Source organism: Meles meles, chromosome 9 (genome assembly GCF_922984935.1).
Source record: "Meles meles chromosome 9, mMelMel3.1 paternal haplotype, whole genome shotgun sequence".
Classification (NCBI taxonomy): domain Eukaryota; kingdom Metazoa; phylum Chordata; class Mammalia; order Carnivora; family Mustelidae; genus Meles; species Meles meles.
In genome coordinates, this window is record NC_060074.1 from 62,717,968 (window position 1) to 62,741,272 (window position 23,305).

The 23,305-nt window shown below is 35.5% G+C and overlaps 1 protein-coding gene across 4 annotated transcripts in view; it reads left to right on the plus strand.

The window, feature by feature from the left end:
- The window catches only part of LOC123950930 (sodium channel protein type 2 subunit alpha), a 147,575-nt gene that overhangs the window by 60,989 nt on the left and 63,281 nt on the right, over window positions 1-23,305 (plus strand). For 3 of the 4 annotated variants that reach the window (XM_046019431.1, XM_046019432.1, XM_046019433.1), the window contains exons 2-11: window positions 87-404; window positions 1,264-1,382; window positions 12,372-12,461; window positions 13,409-13,537; window positions 14,106-14,197; window positions 15,074-15,346; window positions 18,138-18,201; window positions 19,735-19,876; window positions 20,015-20,221; window positions 21,555-21,842. In XM_046019431.1, coding sequence (XP_045875387.1) covers window positions 138-404; window positions 1,264-1,382; window positions 12,372-12,461; window positions 13,409-13,537; window positions 14,106-14,197; window positions 15,074-15,346; window positions 18,138-18,201; window positions 19,735-19,876; window positions 20,015-20,221; window positions 21,555-21,842 — 1,671 coding nt within the window. In that variant the 5' untranslated portion in view covers window positions 87-137. Of the gene's footprint in view, window positions 1-86; window positions 405-1,263; window positions 1,383-12,371; window positions 12,462-13,408; window positions 13,538-13,919; window positions 14,012-14,105; window positions 14,198-15,073; window positions 15,347-18,137; window positions 18,202-19,734; window positions 19,877-20,014; window positions 20,222-21,554; window positions 21,843-23,305 lie in introns of all 4 variants that reach the window. The other variant, XM_046019434.1, reaches the window with a different exon arrangement.

The window sequence follows — 23,305 nt, forward strand, 5'->3', positions numbered from 1 at the left end:
TATCATGCAATTGCCACAGTTACCTTTTATCCTAATGACCATTGCTTCTCTCTCTCTCTCCTTCTCTCTCTCTCTTGTTTCCATAGCACTTTTTTATACAAGGAGCTAAACAGTGATTAAAGGAGCAGGATGAAAAGATGGCACAGTCAGTGCTGGTACCACCAGGACCTGACAGCTTCCGCTTCTTTACCAGGGAATCCCTTGCTGCTATTGAACAACGCATTGCAGAAGAGAAAGCTAAGAGACCCAAACAAGAGCGTAAGGATGAGGATGATGAAAATGGCCCAAAGCCAAATAGTGACTTGGAAGCAGGGAAATCTCTTCCATTTATTTATGGAGACATTCCTCCAGAGATGGTGTCAGAGCCTTTGGAGGACCTGGACCCATACTATATCAATAAGAAAGTGAGTTTTTAGTGAAGTTGTCTTTACTTGCCCTACTTCCTAATTGGTTCTGGACTAGTCCCACAGTTGTCTGGTGAAGAATGGTGTGCCTCCTCCCCTTTGTCTGAAGCATCACTAGGATGCTGGGTTGGCTTGAGCATATAATGGATCCATTATCCTACAAGTACTTGGAAGTACTCATTTGAGCCTACATTCCCAAAATGAACAGAGCTGAGGAGGCATGATGCAGTTGGGTAACTGGGGAAGGGCAAAAGTCCATTCACCTTACAGTGTGATGAAGCAGAAAGTGAAAACAAGAGTTATATTTCCAGAAGTAATATTTAAAATCCTTTGTATAAGTTCCTTTAATTGGCCGCAGGATTATGCCTTCCTGCCATACACTTTGCCCTTTCCACAGCTCTCTGCAGAAGAAATAATAATAGGTGACTTAAGTACTCCCTCCCAAAAGCAGCTCATCCAAAAACACACGTGGAAAACTCTGAAGTTCTCATGAAAATTTTTTGTCAAAATGAAGAAGTAATCAAAACCTCATTTTTATGCTTTTGTGTATTACAAATATAGTTTTAAAATACTGATTTCAAAGCTTGATAAAAGGTGCTAAGAATTCCTACAGCAATTACTACAAGTTTTTTTTTTTTCTCCTTTAAATCCTCATGTCACTTAACCAAATTTAGGAAAGTTAATGGTGCACAGAAAGAAAAAACACCTATCATCATGTTGTGTGTTGGTAATTAGTGTATTACTATAGTATTTTGTAAGGCAAAATTTTAAATGATGATCTTACCTTTCTCTTAAAATGTTCTTAATTTTAATATTAAGATCCTAAATTCTGTTTCATGTGTTGTGTTTTCTTTTTCAGACATTTATAGTATTGAATAAAGGGAAAGCAATCTCTCGATTCAGTGCCACCCCTGCCCTGTACATTTTAACTCCCTTCAACCCTATTAGAAAATTAGCTATTAAGATTTTGGTACATTCATATCCTTTTTTCAAATAGTTGCTTGTTAAGATTTTGTTCTTTGACTGAATCATTGATCTGGAAATTTTTAAAAAAATTATGTGCTTGGCAATGTTACATGCTCCTTTTTTTCATTCCTCTTACTCAACTGTTCGCATATTGCAAATGGGATCATAGGTAAGTGAACCTCTTTTCCTCATCTTGTAGTTGTTCCTCTCTTCCTGACTCACTGCTTCTTCCTTTCTTCTGTCCTCTTCTGCTTCCTTCTAAATTGCTGCTACATCTAAGACTTCATTAATATTGACTATGTTGCCAAGTCCTCCTTTTACGCATCTTCATATTTTACAATGTTTTGCAATGGGTGAACTCCATGAGCTAATTTTCCTTACTGCTTTCACATTTGGAAAATATGTAAATGATCTGAATTGCACAATTTTATATCTTTTTGATCTGAGTTGTACTACCTTCTGTTTTTTATTTGAAAGCTTTGAGTTAGTAAATGCTTACAGTTGTGATTGTATACATTCTAGCCTTTCAGATATCTCTCTAATTTTTTTCCCCACCAGCATCGCACTGATTTTCTATTTTCTCTTCTCTTTCCCTTCCTTCTTTCCTTCTTTCCTGCCTTCCTTCCTTCTTCTTTTTTCTTTTCTTTTCTTTTCATTTCTTCGCCCTCCCTTTCTTTCTTTCTCTCTCTCTCTTTCTCAGTTGTTCCTGTGTTTTATTCAAGTCAAAGATTCTGCTACAACTGGCTTTCTCCAAAGGCTTATTGTCTGTCAACCTTATACATCCTCATTTTATTCTTCATTCTCCTTATTGAAGTAGCAACATCCTGGAAGTGAGATTGATGACACCTTGGTGGGAGATGGTAATCTGATTTACTCCTAGAAGTTAAATAGAGTAGTTGTGAATGAGAGATTTTATTTTAGGTAAAAGACAGTGGTCTGACTGACAGCCAGCCCTGGGAAAACCAAGGAAGCCAAGGTTTGGAAGACTGGGGTCTTGCCAGGCAGGGGCATTTACAGGAAGAACACTTAAATCTTGGGATGAAGATTGTTATGCATCAGGAACCAGAGGTAAGGTTCCTGAAGGGGGAACTGTAATCTAAGCAGAGTCTCAAGGCAACTTTTAATGTTGTTTCTTCTTTAGAAAGGGTCATTGCCTGGGATTCCATGACATGATCAGGCCAGGGATTCCATGACATGGTGAGACTTTTGGTGTAAAAGCCTACTTTCTGCAGTAGTCCAAGAAAATATTTGAATTAGATAAAGTGAGGAATTCAGGATATGGGATAAGCTTGGTATAGGGAACTCATTTCAGTTCTGGGTGGAGGGGCTGTAAATCACTTCCCCAGACTTGCCAGGCAGTGTAAATGATGTTTTCAGAGACATGACATTTTAGAATTCAGTCTCCCTTCAACATCTAATTTGTTTCTTTTCCTCCCTGTGTTCTTTGCATAGACATCAGCGTATTTTAATTTGTTATTTCTTTTATGCTTTAAGTTTAATAATTTTTTGAATTATCTAAAGGAATAACATTTCATTATTTCTATTTTTCAAGAAAGAGAGCCCAATGGTTTGGGGCATAAAGGTTTTTAAGTTGGCATTAGAAATGAATAATAAAGTTGAGATTTAGATTTGGGTCTCCTGGATTATAAATTTGGTCTATTACTGTGTTTTGGGTATTTGTAATCTTTGCACTAAATAAATCTTTCCATAAATTATTTATTTTATTATCAGATAACTATACACCCTTTATGTAAACTTTATTTTTATATGAAATTCTGTAAAAACTCAGACTTATGTCCAGTGCTCTATTAAGAGTAGATAACTAGGAGAGTATGCATTGAAAAATAAGTGACTACTGAGTCAGAGGTTAGAAAATCAGATGTGAAACGAGTAACAAAGTGGGAGGGCTGAATAGGTCAGAAAAAAAACTATTTTGTCCTGAATCTGAGTGATGGGATGGAATTAAGAAAGCCTAATATTAAAGAAAAAAACAGCTTTTATTTTAAACCTTTTGTGTGGAGATCATGTATTTTTTCGAAAGTGTCATGAAAGCCATGATCTTACTCCAGAAAATCCTAGGAAGTTAGGGGACCTATGAGTCCTAATTTAAGACCCTGTGTGAAAAGAGACTCCTACTGGTAGAGGACAAGGACAGTTTTAGAAGTTTTGATCATAACATCCAGGCATTAAAGACATAGTTTATGGTGCTCTCTGGGAATTAGACGACTTGAATTTGAGAGTTTTCACTTGCTTCCCAGAAGAAAGAAAATCTTCAAGGGGCAGAATTGTTTGGAGACCTGCTGTAATGTGAGTTATATGAAGGCAGTCAGGTAAATCTATTAAGATTTGCTAAAGTGAACAGATGCTTACAAATGGCTGATAAGCCACAAATTTCTTCCGGTGCAGAAAAAAAGTAGATTTAAAAAAATCTCTAATTTCCTTAATTAAAATATTATATTTCAGATATTTCGTCTTGGAGTAAAGATAAAAGAAAAAGCAAATGAACCAAAAGTCTGATATAAATAAATTCTTTGTCTTTTGAATAGTGGCATATTTGATGGAAGAGCATAGTAAACTTGGATGGGTGTAATACTGTAGGGTTTGTAAGTGATTCTGCTAGTGATTTTGTCTTTTATTCTTCCCAGCATAAACCCTATGCTCAAATCTTGGTTTTCTGACTTCAAGCACATGCCTTTTGCTCTAAAGTTAAAATGCTTGGAGATGATGATGGTGGGTTGGGACACAGTTAAGAGGTCATTGTATATTTATTATCATTAATTTATAAACCAGAAAATGCCCATTCACAATAAAGAAATTTGTATTTTAGGCCTAGACTAATATCTCTATTTCTAAAAAAAAATCCTGTCTCATCTCTTAAAGAGCTGTTATCTTCATTAGGAGCTGTTGAATATCAAATTAGCTTTGTTTCTTGACTTTGGCAGAATGAGAACTTATACTTCTGCTTACTATATTTGTGCCAGCATGTATTTTGAAAGCTGAAAATGCTTTTGATATGCCTAATATCTTGTTTTGCTAGTTAAATAAAATATGGTTATATTTTCTAGATTGTAAACAACTTAAAAATGATCCATATTCCTAAAATTTCTTATCAGAGTTTTAAATGTGTTTCATGTCAGTTTTTATTATTTTAGATTAATATGCATATTCTACCTTATTTTGCTTTTGTTTGCAAATATTTATGAAGTTCCTAATATATGGCAGATGTTCTAGACATTGCGAAGCAACACTGAGCATAACAGAGTTCCTGCTTTCATGCAGTTATGGTCAGTATATGTGTGTGTTTGAGAGGAGAAAGATGAGAAAAATCATATGCCAACCCATGATAAGAGCTATTAAGAAAAATAAAACTGTGTAAAAAGAGAAGAATGGCAAGGTACTATTTTCGATCAGAGAAGTCCTCTCTAAAAAGATACCATCTGAGTAGAGATCGGAAGGGAGTGAGACATGGAAATCTAGGGAAAAGTTAAGTGTAAGGAGAATAGCAAATGTGAAGGCAAAGTATAAAGATAGATGTACAACTGGTGTGGTCAGCAAGGAGAATCAGCAAGGAGTCCAGAGAGATGGGGTGGAGTGGGGAAGGCAGGGTGTAGTGGGATATGAGGTCAGTGAGAGCAGAAGGCAGGGCTGCAGTTGTAGGCCACGATAAGGACACCAAAGTCGGGCTGAATGAGATGCGGAGTGATGATTGAAGGATTTCCTGCAGAAGAATATCATAACCTGACTCATATTTTATAAATACCACTCTGGGTGCTGGGTGGAGAATAGACTGCATGGAGGGAGAGTTTGGGAGAAGATTGACTGGGAGCCTCCTTCCATTTTGAAGACAACAGATGCTGGTGGCTTGGACTATGGTAGAAACAGTGAGGGTGGCAAAAGAGCATCAAATTTATATGTGTTTTGCAGAAGAGCCAACGGGATTTTCTGAGCAATTATTAGATTTGGATGTGTTTTTGAGATGGCTGTTAGACATTCAGGGGAGGAGCTGAGTACTTGGATGGAAATAGAAGTCTGGAGTTCAGGAAAGCGTAGGTAGGGCTGGGGATAAAATTTCAGAAGACATCAGTATTTAAATGGTATTTATTAAATGGTATTTAAATGGTATTTATTAAATGGTATTTAAATGGTATTTATAACAAAGATCTGTGACACCCCAAGTAACACAACTAGTTCAGACTGCCTGTCATTCACACAGAATAGAAAAATGAAAAACAGCTTTTGGTATCAGAAAACCTGGATTCAGACCCACCTCTGAGATTTACCTATTGCTCTATGACATTGGGCCAGGTTATTAAAACTGTTTTGAATCTCAGTTTCTCCACCTATGAAACTGGAGTCAAAATTTATACATTAATAATAATAAAATGTATGCGAAGTACCTGGCATCATGACTAACACCTAGTAGGTACTTGATAAATGGTTGCTATGATAGCTGTTTTTGGTTGTAGTAGGTACAATTCTAGCAGCAACTGCTACAAAATTAGTAAAGGAAAGCTCTCATACTGTTAAGGAATTCCACAAAGAATTCTGTATAAATCACCATTTTCTCCTGGCTTCACTATCCCAAGAAAATGTTTATATGCCACCAGAGTTTGATGCTTTAAGTGACTAAAACATAATGTGATTGTGCAACCTTCTCATTTTGCAGATGATTTATTTAGGTCCCAGAAGTATTTACTCCCTTTCTAAGGCTACATTTTGTATCAGTGACAGAGTTAAAACTTCAGACCAGGTCTTCTCATTCTCAGCCTAGTGCTCTTTGCATTTTCCTCCCGAGAGAAGAAAACTCTCAGATATAATGTACTAGGTGTATTGCCAATATTGCTGGCTATATGAATTCCAAAGGTTATTTTCAGTGGCTTCAACTTACTAATTCATTAAATAAGAAGTAAGCTTTTTAGCTCATTCCAAAATTATCCAGTATCCACATAGAAATAATAATTTTAAAAAAGTTACAGTTTTTCCTGCAAAGAACTATATAGGCCTGTAGGAGAGGAGGGGAACAACTTACGATTTCCATTTCCCCTGCTTTTAGTTTAAAAATATTTTATTTATTTATTTGAGAGAGAGCATGAGAGGAGAGAAGGTCAGAGGGAGAAGCAGACTCCCCATGGAGCTGCAAGCCCCATGCAGGACTTGATCCTGGGACTCTGGGATCATGACCTGAGCCGAAGGCAGTTGCTTAACCAACTGAGCCACCCAGGCGCCCTCCCCTGCTTTTAATGCTCAAAAGTTATCATGCATTATCACATGGTTAAGAAAGATGGTTAATCATAGAATGAAACAACTCAAGAGTTAAAAGTATATATGTGACATTTAGTTAATATTTCTGCTAGCTTAGAAATATGCACTGATATGTAGAAAGAGGCCTGTCCTACTCTGCTTTGAATTTTCTATTTTTATGTTAAGAAAACAAAACAAAACTCTAACATTAAACTGTTTTCTCCCTCTAGTTTAGAGTTAAAAATTCCCCTGAAACATCTCTGGATATTATATAACATTACAAAGTCCCTGAACAGATTCATAAACAATGACCTCCCCTTCTTTAAGAATAATAAAGAAATGCCCTACATTTTATATTCAATAAGCATGTGATTAATAGTAATAAAAATCACTGTATTCTCTAAGGAAAGCATTAGTACTGTATTTACGTAAGAAAATTGAACATCCAAGAATTAAGCAACTTGCTCAAACCCCTGTGGTTGGTAAAGGATTCATCTGGTCTGTCCTTCAGTGTGATACAGCTCCTGTTGCTCCATCTTATCTTCACAGACCTAGGGGTAGTATTTTAAATATTCAGATTTCATGTCAAAGGGTACATGAACCATATTCAGTATAAACTTGAATTTCTTTTCACCATATACACACCGAAAATATTTTAGGTTTGCCAACCAGCAGTATCAATCAAAGGTTAACATATTTTACCTGGTATAAACAAATTAATAGATTAAAAGGATCATTTTTCCCCTGAAATTATTTAAGGTTAGTCTGCCTCTATTATATTTTATATACAAAGACTCTTAAGGAAATATTGTTCTGGGATACATTATTCTTTTGAAAAATATACTTTGTTGATGTCTTGGCCCTTATATTCAGAAAATAATGTAGGATTTACACATTTTATTACTGGTTCTTGCCCCCTTGAAATCTGCCTTGACGTGGAGTTTCTATACTTTTTTAACGTGTGTTATCATCAAAACAAAATTCATTCCTACATTTTTTTTAATATCTGTATATTTATCATGATTATCTGAAATCCTATAAAAAGTTACTCACTAAATTCCAGGAATTTTAGAAGTATGTGACTGATAAAATTAATCCACAGTGATCTCTAAAAGTTGATGAATTCTAATACACACCCTATTTGGAGATACCTATTAAATCAAAAGCAGAAAACCTACCTCTAGTTATCTTTTTTGTTTTAAAAGCAAACTAATTTTGCTTTCCTTTCCTGAGTGCCTGTCAGGATCTTTAACTTAAGTGTATTTTTTTTAAGATTTTATTTACTTATTTGACAGAGATCACAAGTAGGCAGAGAGGCAGGCACAGAGAGAGGAGGCTCCCTGATGAGCAGAGAGTCCGATGTGGGGCTTGATCCCAGGACCCTGGGATCATGACCTGAGCCGAAGGCAGGGGTTTAACCCACTGAGGCACCAAGGCGCCCTTATGTGTATTTTTAAATTATTGAAAGGATAGTCATGCAATGTGGAAAACTCCTGTATGAGCACAATTGCTTTATTAATTGTGACTTATGGGACAATAATCATTCTTTCTGTTGTTTAATAATACTGAAATTTTTATTTTACTTCATTATATATAATTACATTCTACCATTATAAAGAATAAATACTTCTTAAGGGCCATAAAACCATGACTCAGATCATCATGTGACATAAATCCCATGAGGCTATTAATTTCCACCTATGTTTGCCTTGGTACTCCCTTACGAAAAACAAAGTATAGAAACTTGTGTACTCAGTATACATGAAGACAAATTTCATGCTGTATTTTTATCCCATATCATATCAATACCTCATCAGAAATCATTAAAAAGGAAAAATTTTATTCCATTTAGTAACAAATGGGTTGCAAAATTTATTTCATTCAGTTGTCAACTGACTGTGCAAAATGGCCAGGATTTAGTGATGAACATTATAGACGTGGTGTCTGTCCCCACGAAGTTGACAGTCTAGTAGAAGAAAAGATCAGCATTAAAATTAGTCATTGGAAGAATAATATAAGATGCTATGGGGTTATATAACTGGTAGACCTAAGCAGGTGAGGTATTATGGCAAGTAACTTTCTACCAGAAATCTTTTTCAAAATAAGTACTAAAGAACAAGTATGAGTTGGCTATAGTGTGGTATAGAGCATTTCCAGGGAGAAGAGGTGGCATTTGCAAAGACCCTTATCTGAGAAAGAGAATATTTCATTAGATGATCTAAAACAATTTTGGCATCATGGGAGAGTGCAATTAAGAGTGAGCAATACAAAAAAAAAAGTAAAGTGTGCAAAACTAGGGGAGTAGACAGGGTTCAGACTTTCTGGAATCTAGACTGTGTTAAGACATTTGATCATCATCTTAAGAATAGTGGACAATTATTGAAATCATCTGAATTACATTTATGCAAGTCATTTTAGTACAGTATGCAGAATGTATTGTAAAGAACTTAGCATGGATTCGGAAAGACCAGTTTGGAGGAAACTGCAATAATCTCAGTTATACTTGGTGGCAGGGACTATGTAGTGATGTGGGGATGCAAAAGTACACCGAATCCAGTGACAGCAGATAGAATTAACAGTATTTGGTGCTAAATTGGGTTTAGAGGTTTAGGGAGAGAGAAAAACCCAGGATTGCTTCTAGGTTCCTGGCTAGATCCTGGGACATTCTATAATGTCAAAGGAGCAGTATGGGGGCAGCGTGAAGAGAAGGAATGGGGGAGATGGGAAGGGTGGGATGAAAAGATTTTACTTCAGTTTTAGAACTCAGTCTTGGGGCACCTGGGTGGCTCAGCCATTAAGCGGCTGGCTGCCTTTGGCTCAGGTTATGATCCCAGGGTCCTGGGATCAGGCCCACATCAGGCTCCCTGCTCAGTGGGAAGCCTACTTCTACCTCTCTCACTTCCCCCTGCTTGTGTTCCCTCTCTTGCTGTCTCTCTCTCTCTGTTAAGTAAGTAAATAAAATCTTTAAAAAGAGAACTCAGAATCTTTTAAATGATTTTGAAGTATCAGTGAGACACATAGTACAGATGCCATTTGAACACTTGACTGTGTAGAGTTCAGAAGAGGCATCTGACCTAGAGAGAAGTAGTTGAGATGGTGGGTACATAAATGACACTTGAACCTATGTTTGTTGATGAACTCTGCTAGGATGAATATAGCAAGAGAGGGGAGAAGTGGCTGAAAAAACCCATCTCCTTTTCAAAAGGCAATTGCAACATTTCCAAGGATGCAAAAAATTGTTGCCCATAAGGCAAGAGGAAACCAGAGAATTGTGATTTCAATAAAGGGAAGAGAAGAAAACTTAAGGAAAGAGGGAAGAATTTTCCTTGCAGAATTCTGCTGAGAGAGCAAGTCAAGTAAGAACAAAATTGCCCTTTCGTTTAGTGACAAAACATGAAGTGTATGCCATCTTTAGGAAAAAAATCTAGTAACCTGAGGATGTGCTGGATACATGAAGAAGAAAAGAGATAAATGGCTCTTTCAAGAAGTTTGGCTGTGAAATGGAGAAAAGTTAGGACTGTAAATACTTTAAGAGAATTCGGGATTACAAGAAAGTGTGCCCTCCCCGAAGACAAGAGAGGCTTAAGCCAGTTTATATTGAAGTTCCTGGTGGGAACTTCAATATAACTCTTAATTTTAACAAAAAATTAAGAGTAAGAAGGGCTATGAACAGCACCTACTCAATTTCTGGGATTTTTATCATTGTGTCTAAGTTTACATTGATAAAGATTGTCATTTTACATAATTGCAACTGAATCTTTCTTGTGCTTTTTCTTAACTATGAAAGCCATTTTAATAATCTGACTCCCACTAGGGTGGGAGATAATAAAGATAAAAGAAAAAAGAGAGAAGAGAGAAGTTTATCAGCTTGGGAGTTGGAAATAGAGATCCAATACTGTTCTCTGAGTGAAGTAGGTAATAGGACATCAGCTTCAGGTGAGGAGGGAAAGAGGAAGAGGTTTGGAGGTCAGAGGAGACTGGAGAATGGAATTGCCTTTACAGAGGGCAGAGATGGTGCTAAGGATTACAGGACTCTTCAGTGTAGAGGATTGGCCAAGTTCAGAACTATGAATTTAGAATCGTGCCAGTCTGCTGAAAGGTGTTGTTTTCTCGAGTGGGACCTAGCAAGCTAGCAGACATGGAAGATGTAGTTTTATATACTAATAGCAAACCATTTTACATTTTATCTTTTTATTTATTTCTAACAATTGAGGAAAAGTAGGTGTTTCTTCTTTGAAATTCTGTTTTTCTAAAGTGTTCTCTAGGTTCTAGTGCCCTCACATGGCTGATCTATGTCATTCACTTAGGACCATTTTTAATGTGGATGCATTTGAACAAGTTGAGAATTAAGCATGTACCTTATATCAATAACAAATATGCCATTTGTTAGCAAAAATGAAAAATGAATTGTGGCTTTGACTAACGGCAGTTGCAGGTGCAAAGAAACTTCCAGTATAGATTAATGCAACACTGGCTACTCACTGTCCTAGTTGACGGTACTTAAAATCATGTTACTATTTTGTTTTGTGCAAGTAATGTGAAAATTTATAACAAAAATTAAGAGTAAGAAGGGCTTTGAACAGCACCTACTCAATTTCTGGGATTTTTATCATTGTGTCTAAGTTTACATTGATAAAGATTGTCATTTTACATAATTGCAACTGAATCTTTCTTGTGCTTTTTCTTAACTATGAAAGCCATTTTTCATTATCTGACTACCAAATATTTTCTCCGTTTTTGTTGTTTTTCAGTATAAAGGAAAGTGAAGGGCATTGGCTGTGTCTATAAAGCCAAAGTAAGAAACAGTGACACAACCAGATGTTTGTTATAAGGAATGTTCTCTATGATTCAGGAAATTAGGAAGGCAATTTATTGAGCATCTTTTCTTTGCCAGGCACATGAAGTGCAGGAGCTTTTGTTTATTTTAACTAATTCGATCTTCACAGCAATCTTGTGAAATGGTTATTTTTTTCTCACTTTTATAGTGAATTGAACCAAGTTTTAAGTACATTAGTAAATAATTTTGCCACAGTTATAAACCCAAGAAATGCCATCACTAATACCGCCATCTTTTCATACTATTCAAAATTTTATGAGCAATTACTGTATATTATACACTCCATATAGAAAGGACCATATTAAAAACATTTTGCCAGAATGATCCTTAGAATGGAATTATAATGCATTTAAGTAATCACTTAAATTCTTTTGTAGAGTTTTTGTCATAGTTTACAGACATGCTGAACTCGCAGTTCGGTTGTTGAGGTAAATCTGTCCTTTAAAAAACTTAAATTGATAGGGGCACCTGGGTGGCTCAGTGGATTAAGCCGCTGCCTTCGGCTTGGGTCATGATCTCGGGGTCCTGGGATCGAGCCCCGCATCGGGTTCTCTGCTCCGCAGGGAGCCTGCTTCCTCCTCTCTCTCTGCCTGCCTCTCTGCCTACTTGTGATCTCTCTCTCTGTCAAATAAATAAATAAAATCTTTGAAAAAAAAACTTAAATTGATAAATTATTTACCAGTGAGCCTATCTCTTTGTATTCAATTATTAAGAAATACCTAAATGGCCTCAGAATATTTGAGGGCTTGGCCTGACATGGCCTAAATATGTGGCTGTTGAATTACAGAAATGGAAAAGGTGGACTCAAGAATAAAATCATAAGGGCATAAAAATTCTAAGCTTCATGGTGTAAAAGGCATGGTGGGGCATAAAAGTGAGATTTTTTCCACTGTATTTTGTCTTCCTTGACAATACTCTTCTACTTTATTCAATGTGCTCATTATGTGCACTATTCTCACCAACTGTGTATTTATGACCATGAGTAACCCTCCAGACTGGACAAAGAATGTGGAGTAAGTAGAAAATGAAAAATGTTTTTCAATATTGTCATCCCTTACATTTCAAATTTACTATCTTGAGACGCTGTCACTTTCTTTAGCAAATCATACTAGCTACTCTAAGCCAGACAAGTTTAAACAGTGATTCAGGATCATTTCAACCACTAATTTCCCATAGGGCGAAGCTTGCAGTGGCTCACTCATTAGCTGAAATTACTGCACCTGTTTGCCAATGTTTGTAACCCTTTATCTTCTTTGTGAGTCTCATAGACTTTTGAATATTATCAGTAATTACTAATATCCAGTGATAAAAGTTATACCTAATTTGTATGTTCTTTTTCTCATGGCTATAACCTTTCTTTTCTTTTTTTTTCTTTTTTTTTTTTCGTTTAAGATTTACTTATATATTTTAGAGAGTGGAAGTGGGGGAGGGGCAGAGGGAGAGAGAATCCTTAAGCATACTCCCCAGTGAGCCTGACAAGGGGATCGATTTCATAACCCTGAGATCATGACCTAAGCTGAAATCCAGAGGTTAACCAGTTGAGCCACCCAAGCGCCCTGGCTATCATCTTTCTGTGTTATTAGTCTATATTTCATGGCTCTTAATGATACATGTTTTATTAAACACAATGCTACATTAAGTTGGAGGTTAATACCGATTTACTTAAATCAGACTGAAAGCCAGTGTATTTCAGGTAATATCATCATATGGAACCATATTATTTGGGCCTTCAAATTAGTTAATGTAGCAAATACAATACTTACTTACTTAGAGTCAATGAGAATGTCTTTCAGAATGTAATATTTCTTTTGCCTTAAACTCTTCCTAAGCTTACATCATAGGGAGACTAGTACAGACCCACATTGAAGATTCTGATTTTTGTTTGTTAAGTTTCCTTTAAGACAGGTACATGTCAATTACCTACTAGTTCTTTAATGTGGACTTGGCAATTTCCTCTCAGGTACACCTTTACAGGAATTTATACTTTTGAATCACTTATAAAAATACTCGCAAGGGGCTTTTGTTTAGAAGATTTCACATTTCTGCGAGATCCATGGAATTGGTTGGATTTCACAGTCATTACTTTTGCGTAAGTATCTTCATACATTTTCCATCCTGGAATAATAAGTCACTGGTGGGAGCCTATGCTGTATTTCTCCTCAGTGGCCTCCCTTGACAGATCAAGCATTTTTCTTAGTTATCATGTGAATGTAGAATGTTTTTCTTCTAATCAAATGATGCAGTTTGGAGAGATTAAGGATCTAGTAGTAAATTGTATAATTTGGATTCAATTAGCACTGTAAAGTAGTAAAATAAAGTTTCCCAAGTAATGTAGACTAAGATTGAAGACAATGCCATTTTTCTCTTAATTGGGAAATCTGATGGCAATGTTCATTGAACTTGAAAAGGTCTTGATGAAGGACCAACATAGATTTCCCTAAATTCTGAATAACTCTGATTTAATTCTACAGGTATGTAACAGAATTTGTAAACCTAGGCAATGTTTCAGCTCTTCGAACTTTCAGAGTCTTGAGAGCTTTGAAAACTATTTCTGTAATTCCAGGTAAGAAGAAACTGGTATAAGGTGGTAGGCCCCTTATATCTCCAACTGTTTCTTGTGTTTTGTTATTGTGTTGTGTGTGAACTCCCTATTACAGATATGTGACAGAGTTTGTGGACCTGGGCAATGTCTCAGCGTTGAGAACATTCAGAGTTCTCCGAGCACTGAAAACAATTTCAGTCATTCCAGGTGAGAGCTAGGTTAAACACCGAGGCTGACTTTACTGCATTGGTGTTACAATCACAGCTTTTGTGCATAAGCCTTTTGCTTGTCACACTTCGCAGAGAAATATGTAAAAAAGCAAGAATCAAGACATCATATTTTGGATGGGTTTGATTCTTTGCTTTTACTTCTTGCTTTCTTTAAAACTGTTCTAAATCAGCCTTTGAGTTTAACAGGTCTTTGCATGAGGCATTTGCAGTAACAGGCTACATGGTTTGCATCCTGTAACATCAAGCTTTCCGCATAGAAGCTAAAGAATGAGGCGTTCAGACTGATGCAAATTTGGCCGTTTAGGTCGAAAACTGGTGATGTTCTTATCTGCAGATAAATGAAAGAGCAAGAGATAGCATGAGTGCTGCATGGGGCTCAGTTTTCAGATGTCTTCCTTTTTTAACCCATATTCAAGCTTGCAGAAATCACAGATATATAACTTCATAATCCATTGACTTTAAGATTTCTTACTATTCTATTCATATAGATTTTTCTAAAATCAATAAGAGGTTAAGGAGTAAGACATCTGCAAATAAAAGCAAAATATTTACACAAGGTTGATGTTTAAGCATGAATAACAGAATCATTTCTTTTGCTCTAAGGGGTATTTGGAAATACACTGTTGGTTCATTGCTATTCACAGTTTTCTAACAAACATTCAAGTTCTGCTTTCATTCATTTTCACCAGCTACAGGCTTTTCATGAAAATGTTATTCAGTCACAAACATTAAACTAATATTTTTGGCATTCTGCATGACATCTTTATTTTCCAGGACAAGCTCATGATGTTTTTGTCGATAACGTAGCTGTTGAATAGTATATCGACATCCCTCCCTCTGATTTTATTCGTAGGCCTGAAGACCATTGTGGGGGCCCTGATCCAGTCGGTGAAGAAGCTCTCTGATGTAATGATTCTGACTGTGTTCTGTCTGAGCGTGTTTGCACTAATAGGACTACAGCTGTTTATGGGCAACCTGCGGAATAAATGTTTGCAATGGCCCCCAGATAATTCTTCCTTTGAAATAAACATCACTTCCTTCTTTAATAACTCATTGGATGGGAACGGTACCACTTTCAATAGGACAGTGAGCATGTTTAACTGGGATGACTATATTGAGGATAAAAGTAAGATATACTCTTTTTTTTTTTAAAGATTTTATTTATTTATTTGACACAGAGAGATCACAAGTAGGCACAGAGGCAGGCAGAGAGAGAGAGGGGCAAGAAGCTCCCTGCTGAGCAGAGAGCCTGATGCGGGGCTCGACCCTGAGATCATGACCTGAGCCGAAGGCAGAGGTTTAACCCACTGAGCCACCCAGGTGCCCCTCCTCTTTTAACCATTAAGTTGTTTAGTCCTTTAGTTAAAGAAATACATATAGTGGAGATTGTCTCAATTTTAATGTAAACAAAATGACTTAACCAATTTAAGATAACACATGTGATATAGAAATCAAATGATATTTATGATATGATAGTGATATTTTACTCCTTTTTCCTTGCCTGTCAATCAGTATAATAAAAATTATCATTTAAAAATGTGTTATCTTTTCCTAAACCAGTGTTGGAAGCAAGACCATTTTATTTGGTATTTGGCAAGCATTGATCAGGAAGGAGTTTTCAGTCATGTAGTAAATAAATCAGTAGTTTGAACTATTCAGTGTATTATGCTGAAATGCATTTTTAAGAAGACTGGGAAAATAAATTGGCCTTATTTGTTGACTCATGATATGTATTGAGTGCATATGATATATCTGGAAATAGAGAAATCACTCACCAAGATAGAAATCTACGTTTGCGTACTCATCAGGAAGTTAAGCAACCACAGTCCAGCCATTCACTTATTGATGATGAGAAAGTGTAAACTCAAACCCAACCTCTTTTATTGTTATTTATCCTTTTGGTGTCAGTCATTGTTTTAGAGTTGTTTATTAGTATAGTTTGATTTTATTTAGGAATGGACATCAGAATAAATTTATGATGCCATATACTTCAGTATAATTTCTTAACACTGAAGCCAGCCTCACTGTCATTTGGATGTCCAAGTCTTTCCCTCTTCATGTGCTTTAGCTAGCCAACTCCCATTGGTCTTTTGATTATCAGTATTCTACTGGAATACTTACTCTCAGGTATCCTTCATGGTTTTTGGAACCATATGAAATTTTATCCCTTCTCAAATTATATCATGTTTTAAGAGTTAATATTCCTATGAAGATTTCTATAACAGGGATTAAGATTCATTGAATGAATAGCTTTTTTTAATTTGTTATTTATAGGGTTTCCTACTTATTAATATTATAATGACAGCACAGTGACAGTATTTCCACATAAATCTTTTCTCTATTTCTGATTATTTCCTTCAGATAAATTTCTATTAATAGAATTTGGTGGGGAGGGGGGTGTCAAAGGGTATAACCAGGTTAAAGCTATGGAGATAAGAGTGTCAGATTGCTCTCAAGAAAGATCATACCACTATATACTCCCTCCAGAACTGGTCATCTTACTGAACTCTCCTTAATATTGACTATTATTGTATTTTAAAATCTTTTGGTAGAAAGTAAAGTGTACTGTTCCTTAATTATTATTGCAGTAGAATTTTTAAACTTCTGCTTATTAGTATCATTAACAAGTTACATATTTCATATAATGTGAATTACCTGTTGATTTTTTTACCCATTATTTCAAGAAGTGATATTAAATTTTGGAGAATTCATATGAATACTTTAATTTATCAAGCATGTTAACATTTTGTCTTTTTCTGGCAAATATATTTAACTTGTTTTTCATCTTACTGCCTTTTTTTAATGCTTAAGTGATTTTCATATTTAGGCAATATAGTCATCAAATTTATTTTCATTTTTCTCTATTTAAATTTAGAAAATGCTTCTTAATTTAGAGATCATAAAGATAGTCCCTTAGATAGTGTACGTATAAAGGAACCACTATATATCCTACATAAAAACACTTATATATTCTTTGTATTATATTAATAGACTTGTGTTTAAATTTTCACTCTTTAAAAATCTAGAAATATTTTTTTGGCATATATTGTTATGTAAGGATCTAAAACTTTTTGCAAAACTCCAGCCCAGATTTCCCTGCATAATATATTAGGGAATTCCTTCAATATAGTCTTTAAGCAGTCTTAAAACCAATTTAATAATTTTTTGTGTGGTATATGTATGTGTTTTAATGTTTCTGTGTTTTTGTATGTGAATTGTATGTTTATGAATGTGTATGTTTTTTGAGATCATCTTTGCAACTTATTGAAGTTATATATAAGATTTCCCTAAGAATAGAAATTAGAAATACTTAGAAAATTATATATCTTCAAAGAAATAAGTTTAGCCTGTTCCTTTGAAAGACAGTAGTCAAGCCAAATCCCAAACAATACTTATTTAGAGCATCATAGAAGAGAAAGACTTAACCCCACTTTTTACAGGAAATTAGGTAAAATTGGTAGGGAAAAAAGTCTGAATCTATTTTGAGTCCATGCAAAAAAGTACTTATAAAGTAAAATTTTACTTGCATGGAAGCAATTTGAAGCAACAAGCCTTCCCTTTCTCTCACTTTTTGTGCCAAACAGCCTTAATTTGGCAATTCTTTTTTTGAACTATCCCAAGCAATTTGAGTTTATATTTGCAATAAATGCGGATAAGAGAATGCTATAACAGTTATTCCTTCCCCCAAAATATTCTTTTTAAAACAGATTTTCTAAGCATTTGTTTAAATAAAAATTTTATATTTTGATATTTGTTTAGTGTTCAGTTATTAACATATTTTCATTTAGCCATATGCATATTTATTATTTTATCCATTTCATTATGGTTGAAAAAATTATGAGGTTTATTACTTGAACACAATGGCTGAAGTGTTTTGAGCACCTTTTTAATGATTCTATTCTTCACTCTTTAAATAGGTCACTTTTATTTTTTGGAAGGGCAAAATGATGCTCTGCTTTGTGGCAACAGCTCAGATGCAGGGTAAGTGATGTTTCATATTGAGTTTCAGGCCACACTGCTCCATTGGCCCCCAAAACTTGCCACATCCCACCCACCCAACCCCTCCCTCACTCCTCATTCAGAGCCCTCCATAAATTCCACTTCACTCTGATTCTCAAAATAGCTGAAATAAGTGTGGATTCTCACCTCCTTCACACACTCATATGTGGCAATTGTTTTTCCGTACTAGGTCACAGCTAATCTTCCAAATTAGTTCAATGGAAAATAGAAAAGCAGTACATATGTATTAGAAAATTAAGTTAATGGAATTCATAAGCATGTACTTTTGTAAGTGTGATATTTTATATATGCTAATGTGGTCTCCATGGCTTCAAATGTAAGATCTCTGAAGATAATGTCAGTATCTGAGTCATGGTGAGTGTATGTCGAGCATATTTTAGCAAAGTGGTTAAGAGCACAGGCTGCAAAGTTTGCATGGATTCAATCCTGACTCTACAAAATAACACTCCCTCCCCTTGCCTTAGTTTTCTCCAGTGACAAATGGGTATAATAATAGAGTTGCTGTGAGGATTAAATGGATTAGCAGATATGTAGCTATAACAGCATTCAATAATGCTTTTGATTATTATGATTGACATGTGAACTTTGTTATGAAGAAGTATTGGCGCTAGGAGCTAAAGCCTAGGAAAATTCAGAGAAATAATTAATTACCTTTCCCTGTTTGGCAAGAATTTAGAACCATAGAAGTTTAATGTTCTTCAGTGGAAGATGGTGTTATGGACTTTAATAACTAATCCCTATAGCAGAATTTCCAGTGGTAACAGACTTTCCATTTAGTTCATCTGATAAATATTGTGCTACCTTTTTCTCCAAATCCCAGTGATTAAGTTGAACAGGCTAATTTTAATTCCTTGTCTGTATCATACTAAATGCTTTACATAGGATATCTTATTCAACGCCTGTATATTTGTAAGGCAGGTTCTGTTATTAGCCCTTTCTTACATATGAGATGCCTGAAGATTAGCGAAGTCAGGAAACTTAACTCAAGATCATGCATCCCAGAAGTGTCAGGCACAATATTGGGGCCAGGTTTGACTTGATCATTAAAGTCATGGCTATGGAATCTTCACTATGCAGAGACATTCCCTCCTCTCCATGTGCTCCCATCCATCCTTCCATCACACCTCTTCTCTACTGCCACACACACACACACTCTGCATCTAGATATCTTCAGTGAAAATCAAGTTTTTCCCTGTTGACTAATTCTTCTATTCATTTTACAAGTCTCCAAAGATATTAATCATGGTAGATTACTTTTCTATGAAAACATGATAAATATAATGACAATTATGAATCACAGAGAAATCCACAAATAGACCTAATATATTCTGTTATTATGTTAATCAGTCCACATAGTGTTGGGTTAAGTGATGGGTATGGTGAGAGAAACCTGTTTTCCCTACTGTCATATAAAGTAGACATTGGAATCTGTAGAAACAGGGAAGTCACCCAGCAGACTTGCAGTACTGACTTTTTCTTTTAATCTAATTACAGCCAATGTCCAGAAGGATACATCTGTGTTAAGGCTGGTAGAAACCCCAACTATGGCTATACAAGCTTTGACACCTTTAGTTGGGCCTTCTTGTCCTTATTTCGTCTCATGACTCAAGACTTCTGGGAAAACCTTTACCAACTGGTGAGAACAGATTAAAAGATTCTTCTGGGAAGCATGAAGTACTGAGATCAAGGGAATTGCTGTAAAATACTGTATTATTTGGAGTGTGAGCTTTTAGCATCTATATAAAATTTAATAAAATATCTCGTATTTTTACAGACACTACGTGCTGCTGGGAAAACATATATGATATTTTTTGTACTGGTAATTTTCTTGGGCTCCTTCTACCTTATAAATTTAATCCTGGCTGTGGTGGCCATGGCCTATGAGGAACAGAATCAGGCAACTCTTGAGGAAGCCGAACAGAAAGAAGCTGAATTTCAACAGATGCTTGAACAGTTAAAAAAGCAACAAGAAGAAGCTCAGGTATTGTTAGCAAGAGCATAGAGCTCTTGTGTTTGTTATCTCAATCCTCTGACCACACTGGTGAGGTCAGGGCATTTACCACACAAAATCAGCAGTGGATAAAAGTAACATTTGAAACATGTCATATGTGTTTGGTGTTAAGAGCATGTTAGATTTTTAGGTTATTATTTTATGTTGATGGTTACTGTCAATGCTGATGGCATCAAAACATCGAGAATTAGAATTGCTTTATTGACTTTTTTTTCCTCCCTTGTGACTCCTCATTTATTCAGGCTCACAAAGTATTTAGACCTATATGCCCTCAATTGAAGTATTTTCTTAATGCTCTGAGAAAGAGGAATTTGTTATAGTTGCTTCTTCATTAGTGTCAGTAGAGGTGGGAAAGGTCAGAAAACCAGATTCAAACTGAGATTATTTCCTGGAACCTGGAAAAGTGAGGACCTACTTAATATTTATTTTTTATTTGAAGGGTATTTAAATACAAGTTTACGGGTTGCTTAAGAAAAACCCTGGTATGTAAATGTAGGAAATCACTACTCTGCTTCCTATCCTATCAAAATAATTAAATTTGGATTTGATAAGACTTCAAAATAATACAAGAATTGCTCTAATTGTATTTGCTCGATTTAATGGCATTAACTAATCCAAGTGCCTATTTTTTGCTTCTCTTGGATCTTGACTACAGTTCCCTTTTAATACTGAGTATCCTAAATATTTAATAAAGGTCAGATAGATAAGATATACTGGGGTAACAGCAACAAGATAGAATACAATACCTTTCCCAAAACTGTACTTTAATAATTTAGAAATTTATTCAGATGCCATGATCTGGGATCCATATATGTATATATAATCTGTAATATGTTTTTGTTGTATATTTCTTAGTGAACTACCCCACTTAAGTCATAGACAGAAGTTTATCAAACTAAAATACTTAATTGAATAAAATTCAATAATTTAGACTGGCACTAAAAATTATTATTGAGTAGATGTGTGATGGATCAGGTTAAAATAGGAAACTTTAATTCTTAAATTCTTTCCTTCATCATACAGTGATTAAGTCATAGAAAAATTTGTTATGATATTTGAATGTCTTGCTCATATTGTTGAATAATTAGAGAGCATAGTGAGAAGCCAGAGCTTTAAAGTTTCCATCAAAGTCACATGTATCATCTTCCCTATGTCTTTTGAATGTAACTCTTTAATTGGTTTAATGACAATGCATGGTTTTCCAAAATATGGACCAGAATGAAGAATTGCTTCTCAAGATACTGAAGACGATTAACTAGTAAACAGGGAGAGAGTTTTTCAAGGTTTCCCTGTGCACTTCCAGGCCGCGGCTGCAGCCGCATCTGCAGAATCAAGAGAGTTCAGTGGTGCCGGCGGGATAGGAGTTTTCTCAGAGAGTTCTTCAGTAGCATCAAAGTTGAGCTCCAAGAGTGAAAAAGAGCTGAAAAACAGAAGGAAGAAAAAGAAGCAGAAAGAGCAGTCTGGAGAAGAAGAGAAGGAAGATGGGGTCCGCAAATCTGAATCCGAAGACAGCATAAGAAGAAAAGGTTTCCGTTTTTCCCTAGAAGGAAGCAGGTTGACATATGAAAAGAGGTTCTCTTCTCCACATCAGGTAAAGATAGTCTTAGCTTACATAAGTTGCATTTTCACAACAGACCATTTTTTAAGGTATGCCAGAATTTGGTAGAAATAAAACAACCTTATACATGGATGGCACAGTACTTTCAGAACTGTAATGATCATCAAATGTTGTGTTTATCACCTCAGAGAATTTGTGAGTTTTGCAACTTTTTGAAATCCCAAGGAAGTGTTTTTAGAGCCTAGACCCCACTGAGCTTGGGAAAGTTTATGGTTTTGAGTTTTTGTGGAAGACTCAAACATCTCGGGGCAATTTTCCACATGAGAAATTATCAGCAGATGGTTCCCATCCCTTTTTAGCTACATTACTGTGCCGGGACCCAGTGGCTATGGGTTTTCTGAGTGGCAGGTTCCTAGAAGTGAACCATGTATTCTTCCAGACCATCTGTGTAGTTGTTCCCATTCACGTACAAACTTCATTGGAAGAATCATTCTTCAGACGCTTGTTTTAGAGGAGACTGACGCAAAATTTTTCTGGAAGTGTAGCCAAAATTCTTAGGTGGAAATGCGCTAAGGATTATTTATGACACTAAATAAATAGTGGTGTTTAATTGCACTTGATTCTCTCTCTCATGTTTAATGTGGGATTTGTGCTGAAAAGATACCCTGATTATATGGTATAGTAAATGTTCACTGGAAGCCTGTTGGCTTATGTACCAACACAAGCTGTTGAGACTTTGAAATTTAGGATGCTTACATTTTGCAATTACCAAGAGAATTACCAGAAATAGTTTCTCGGATGACAGTGTCACTAGTAGTGAAACCTTAGTATGATTCAGTAATCATAACAATGAGAACAACACTGATAGCAATGATAATGGCTAACACTTACGTAGTCCTTTGCATCTTCCAGTATAAACTCAGCCTACAGCCCCGAGTGGGTACTATAATTATCATTCCCAGTCTACGGATGTGAGAACAGGAGGGCTGTATTCTTTGTCAAGTGCTTGTTTTATCCTTGGTATTCTTGTTACACTATCATCATTAATGCTTACATTAGTATTGTATTCATTATTTATTAGGCCCAGTGAAGTTGAATAATTGCCCAATGCCATATAGTTATTAAGGCTGAGGTGGTATTCAAATTTGATGTGACACTGAAACTTTCCACTTTAGCAGGCTGACTAGAAAGAGTATTTTAAAAAAAAGATAAAGAAACTTACGTTTTGAATTCCCTAAAAATGTACATATATTTAGGGTTATACTTGCTCTTCATAAACTTTGCAGTATATACAGTCTCACAATCTCATATTAAACATGTGTAAAATTTTTGTGGTCAATTCAATTCATTCTAAGTCCAAATAACATTATGAGATAGAATAGATTAAAAGATTAGTGGTGTTGGATTTACATTTAGAACAGAATTTGTTTTTTTTTTTTTAAAGATTTTATTTATTTATTTGACAGATAGAGATCACAAGTAGGGAGAGAGGCAGG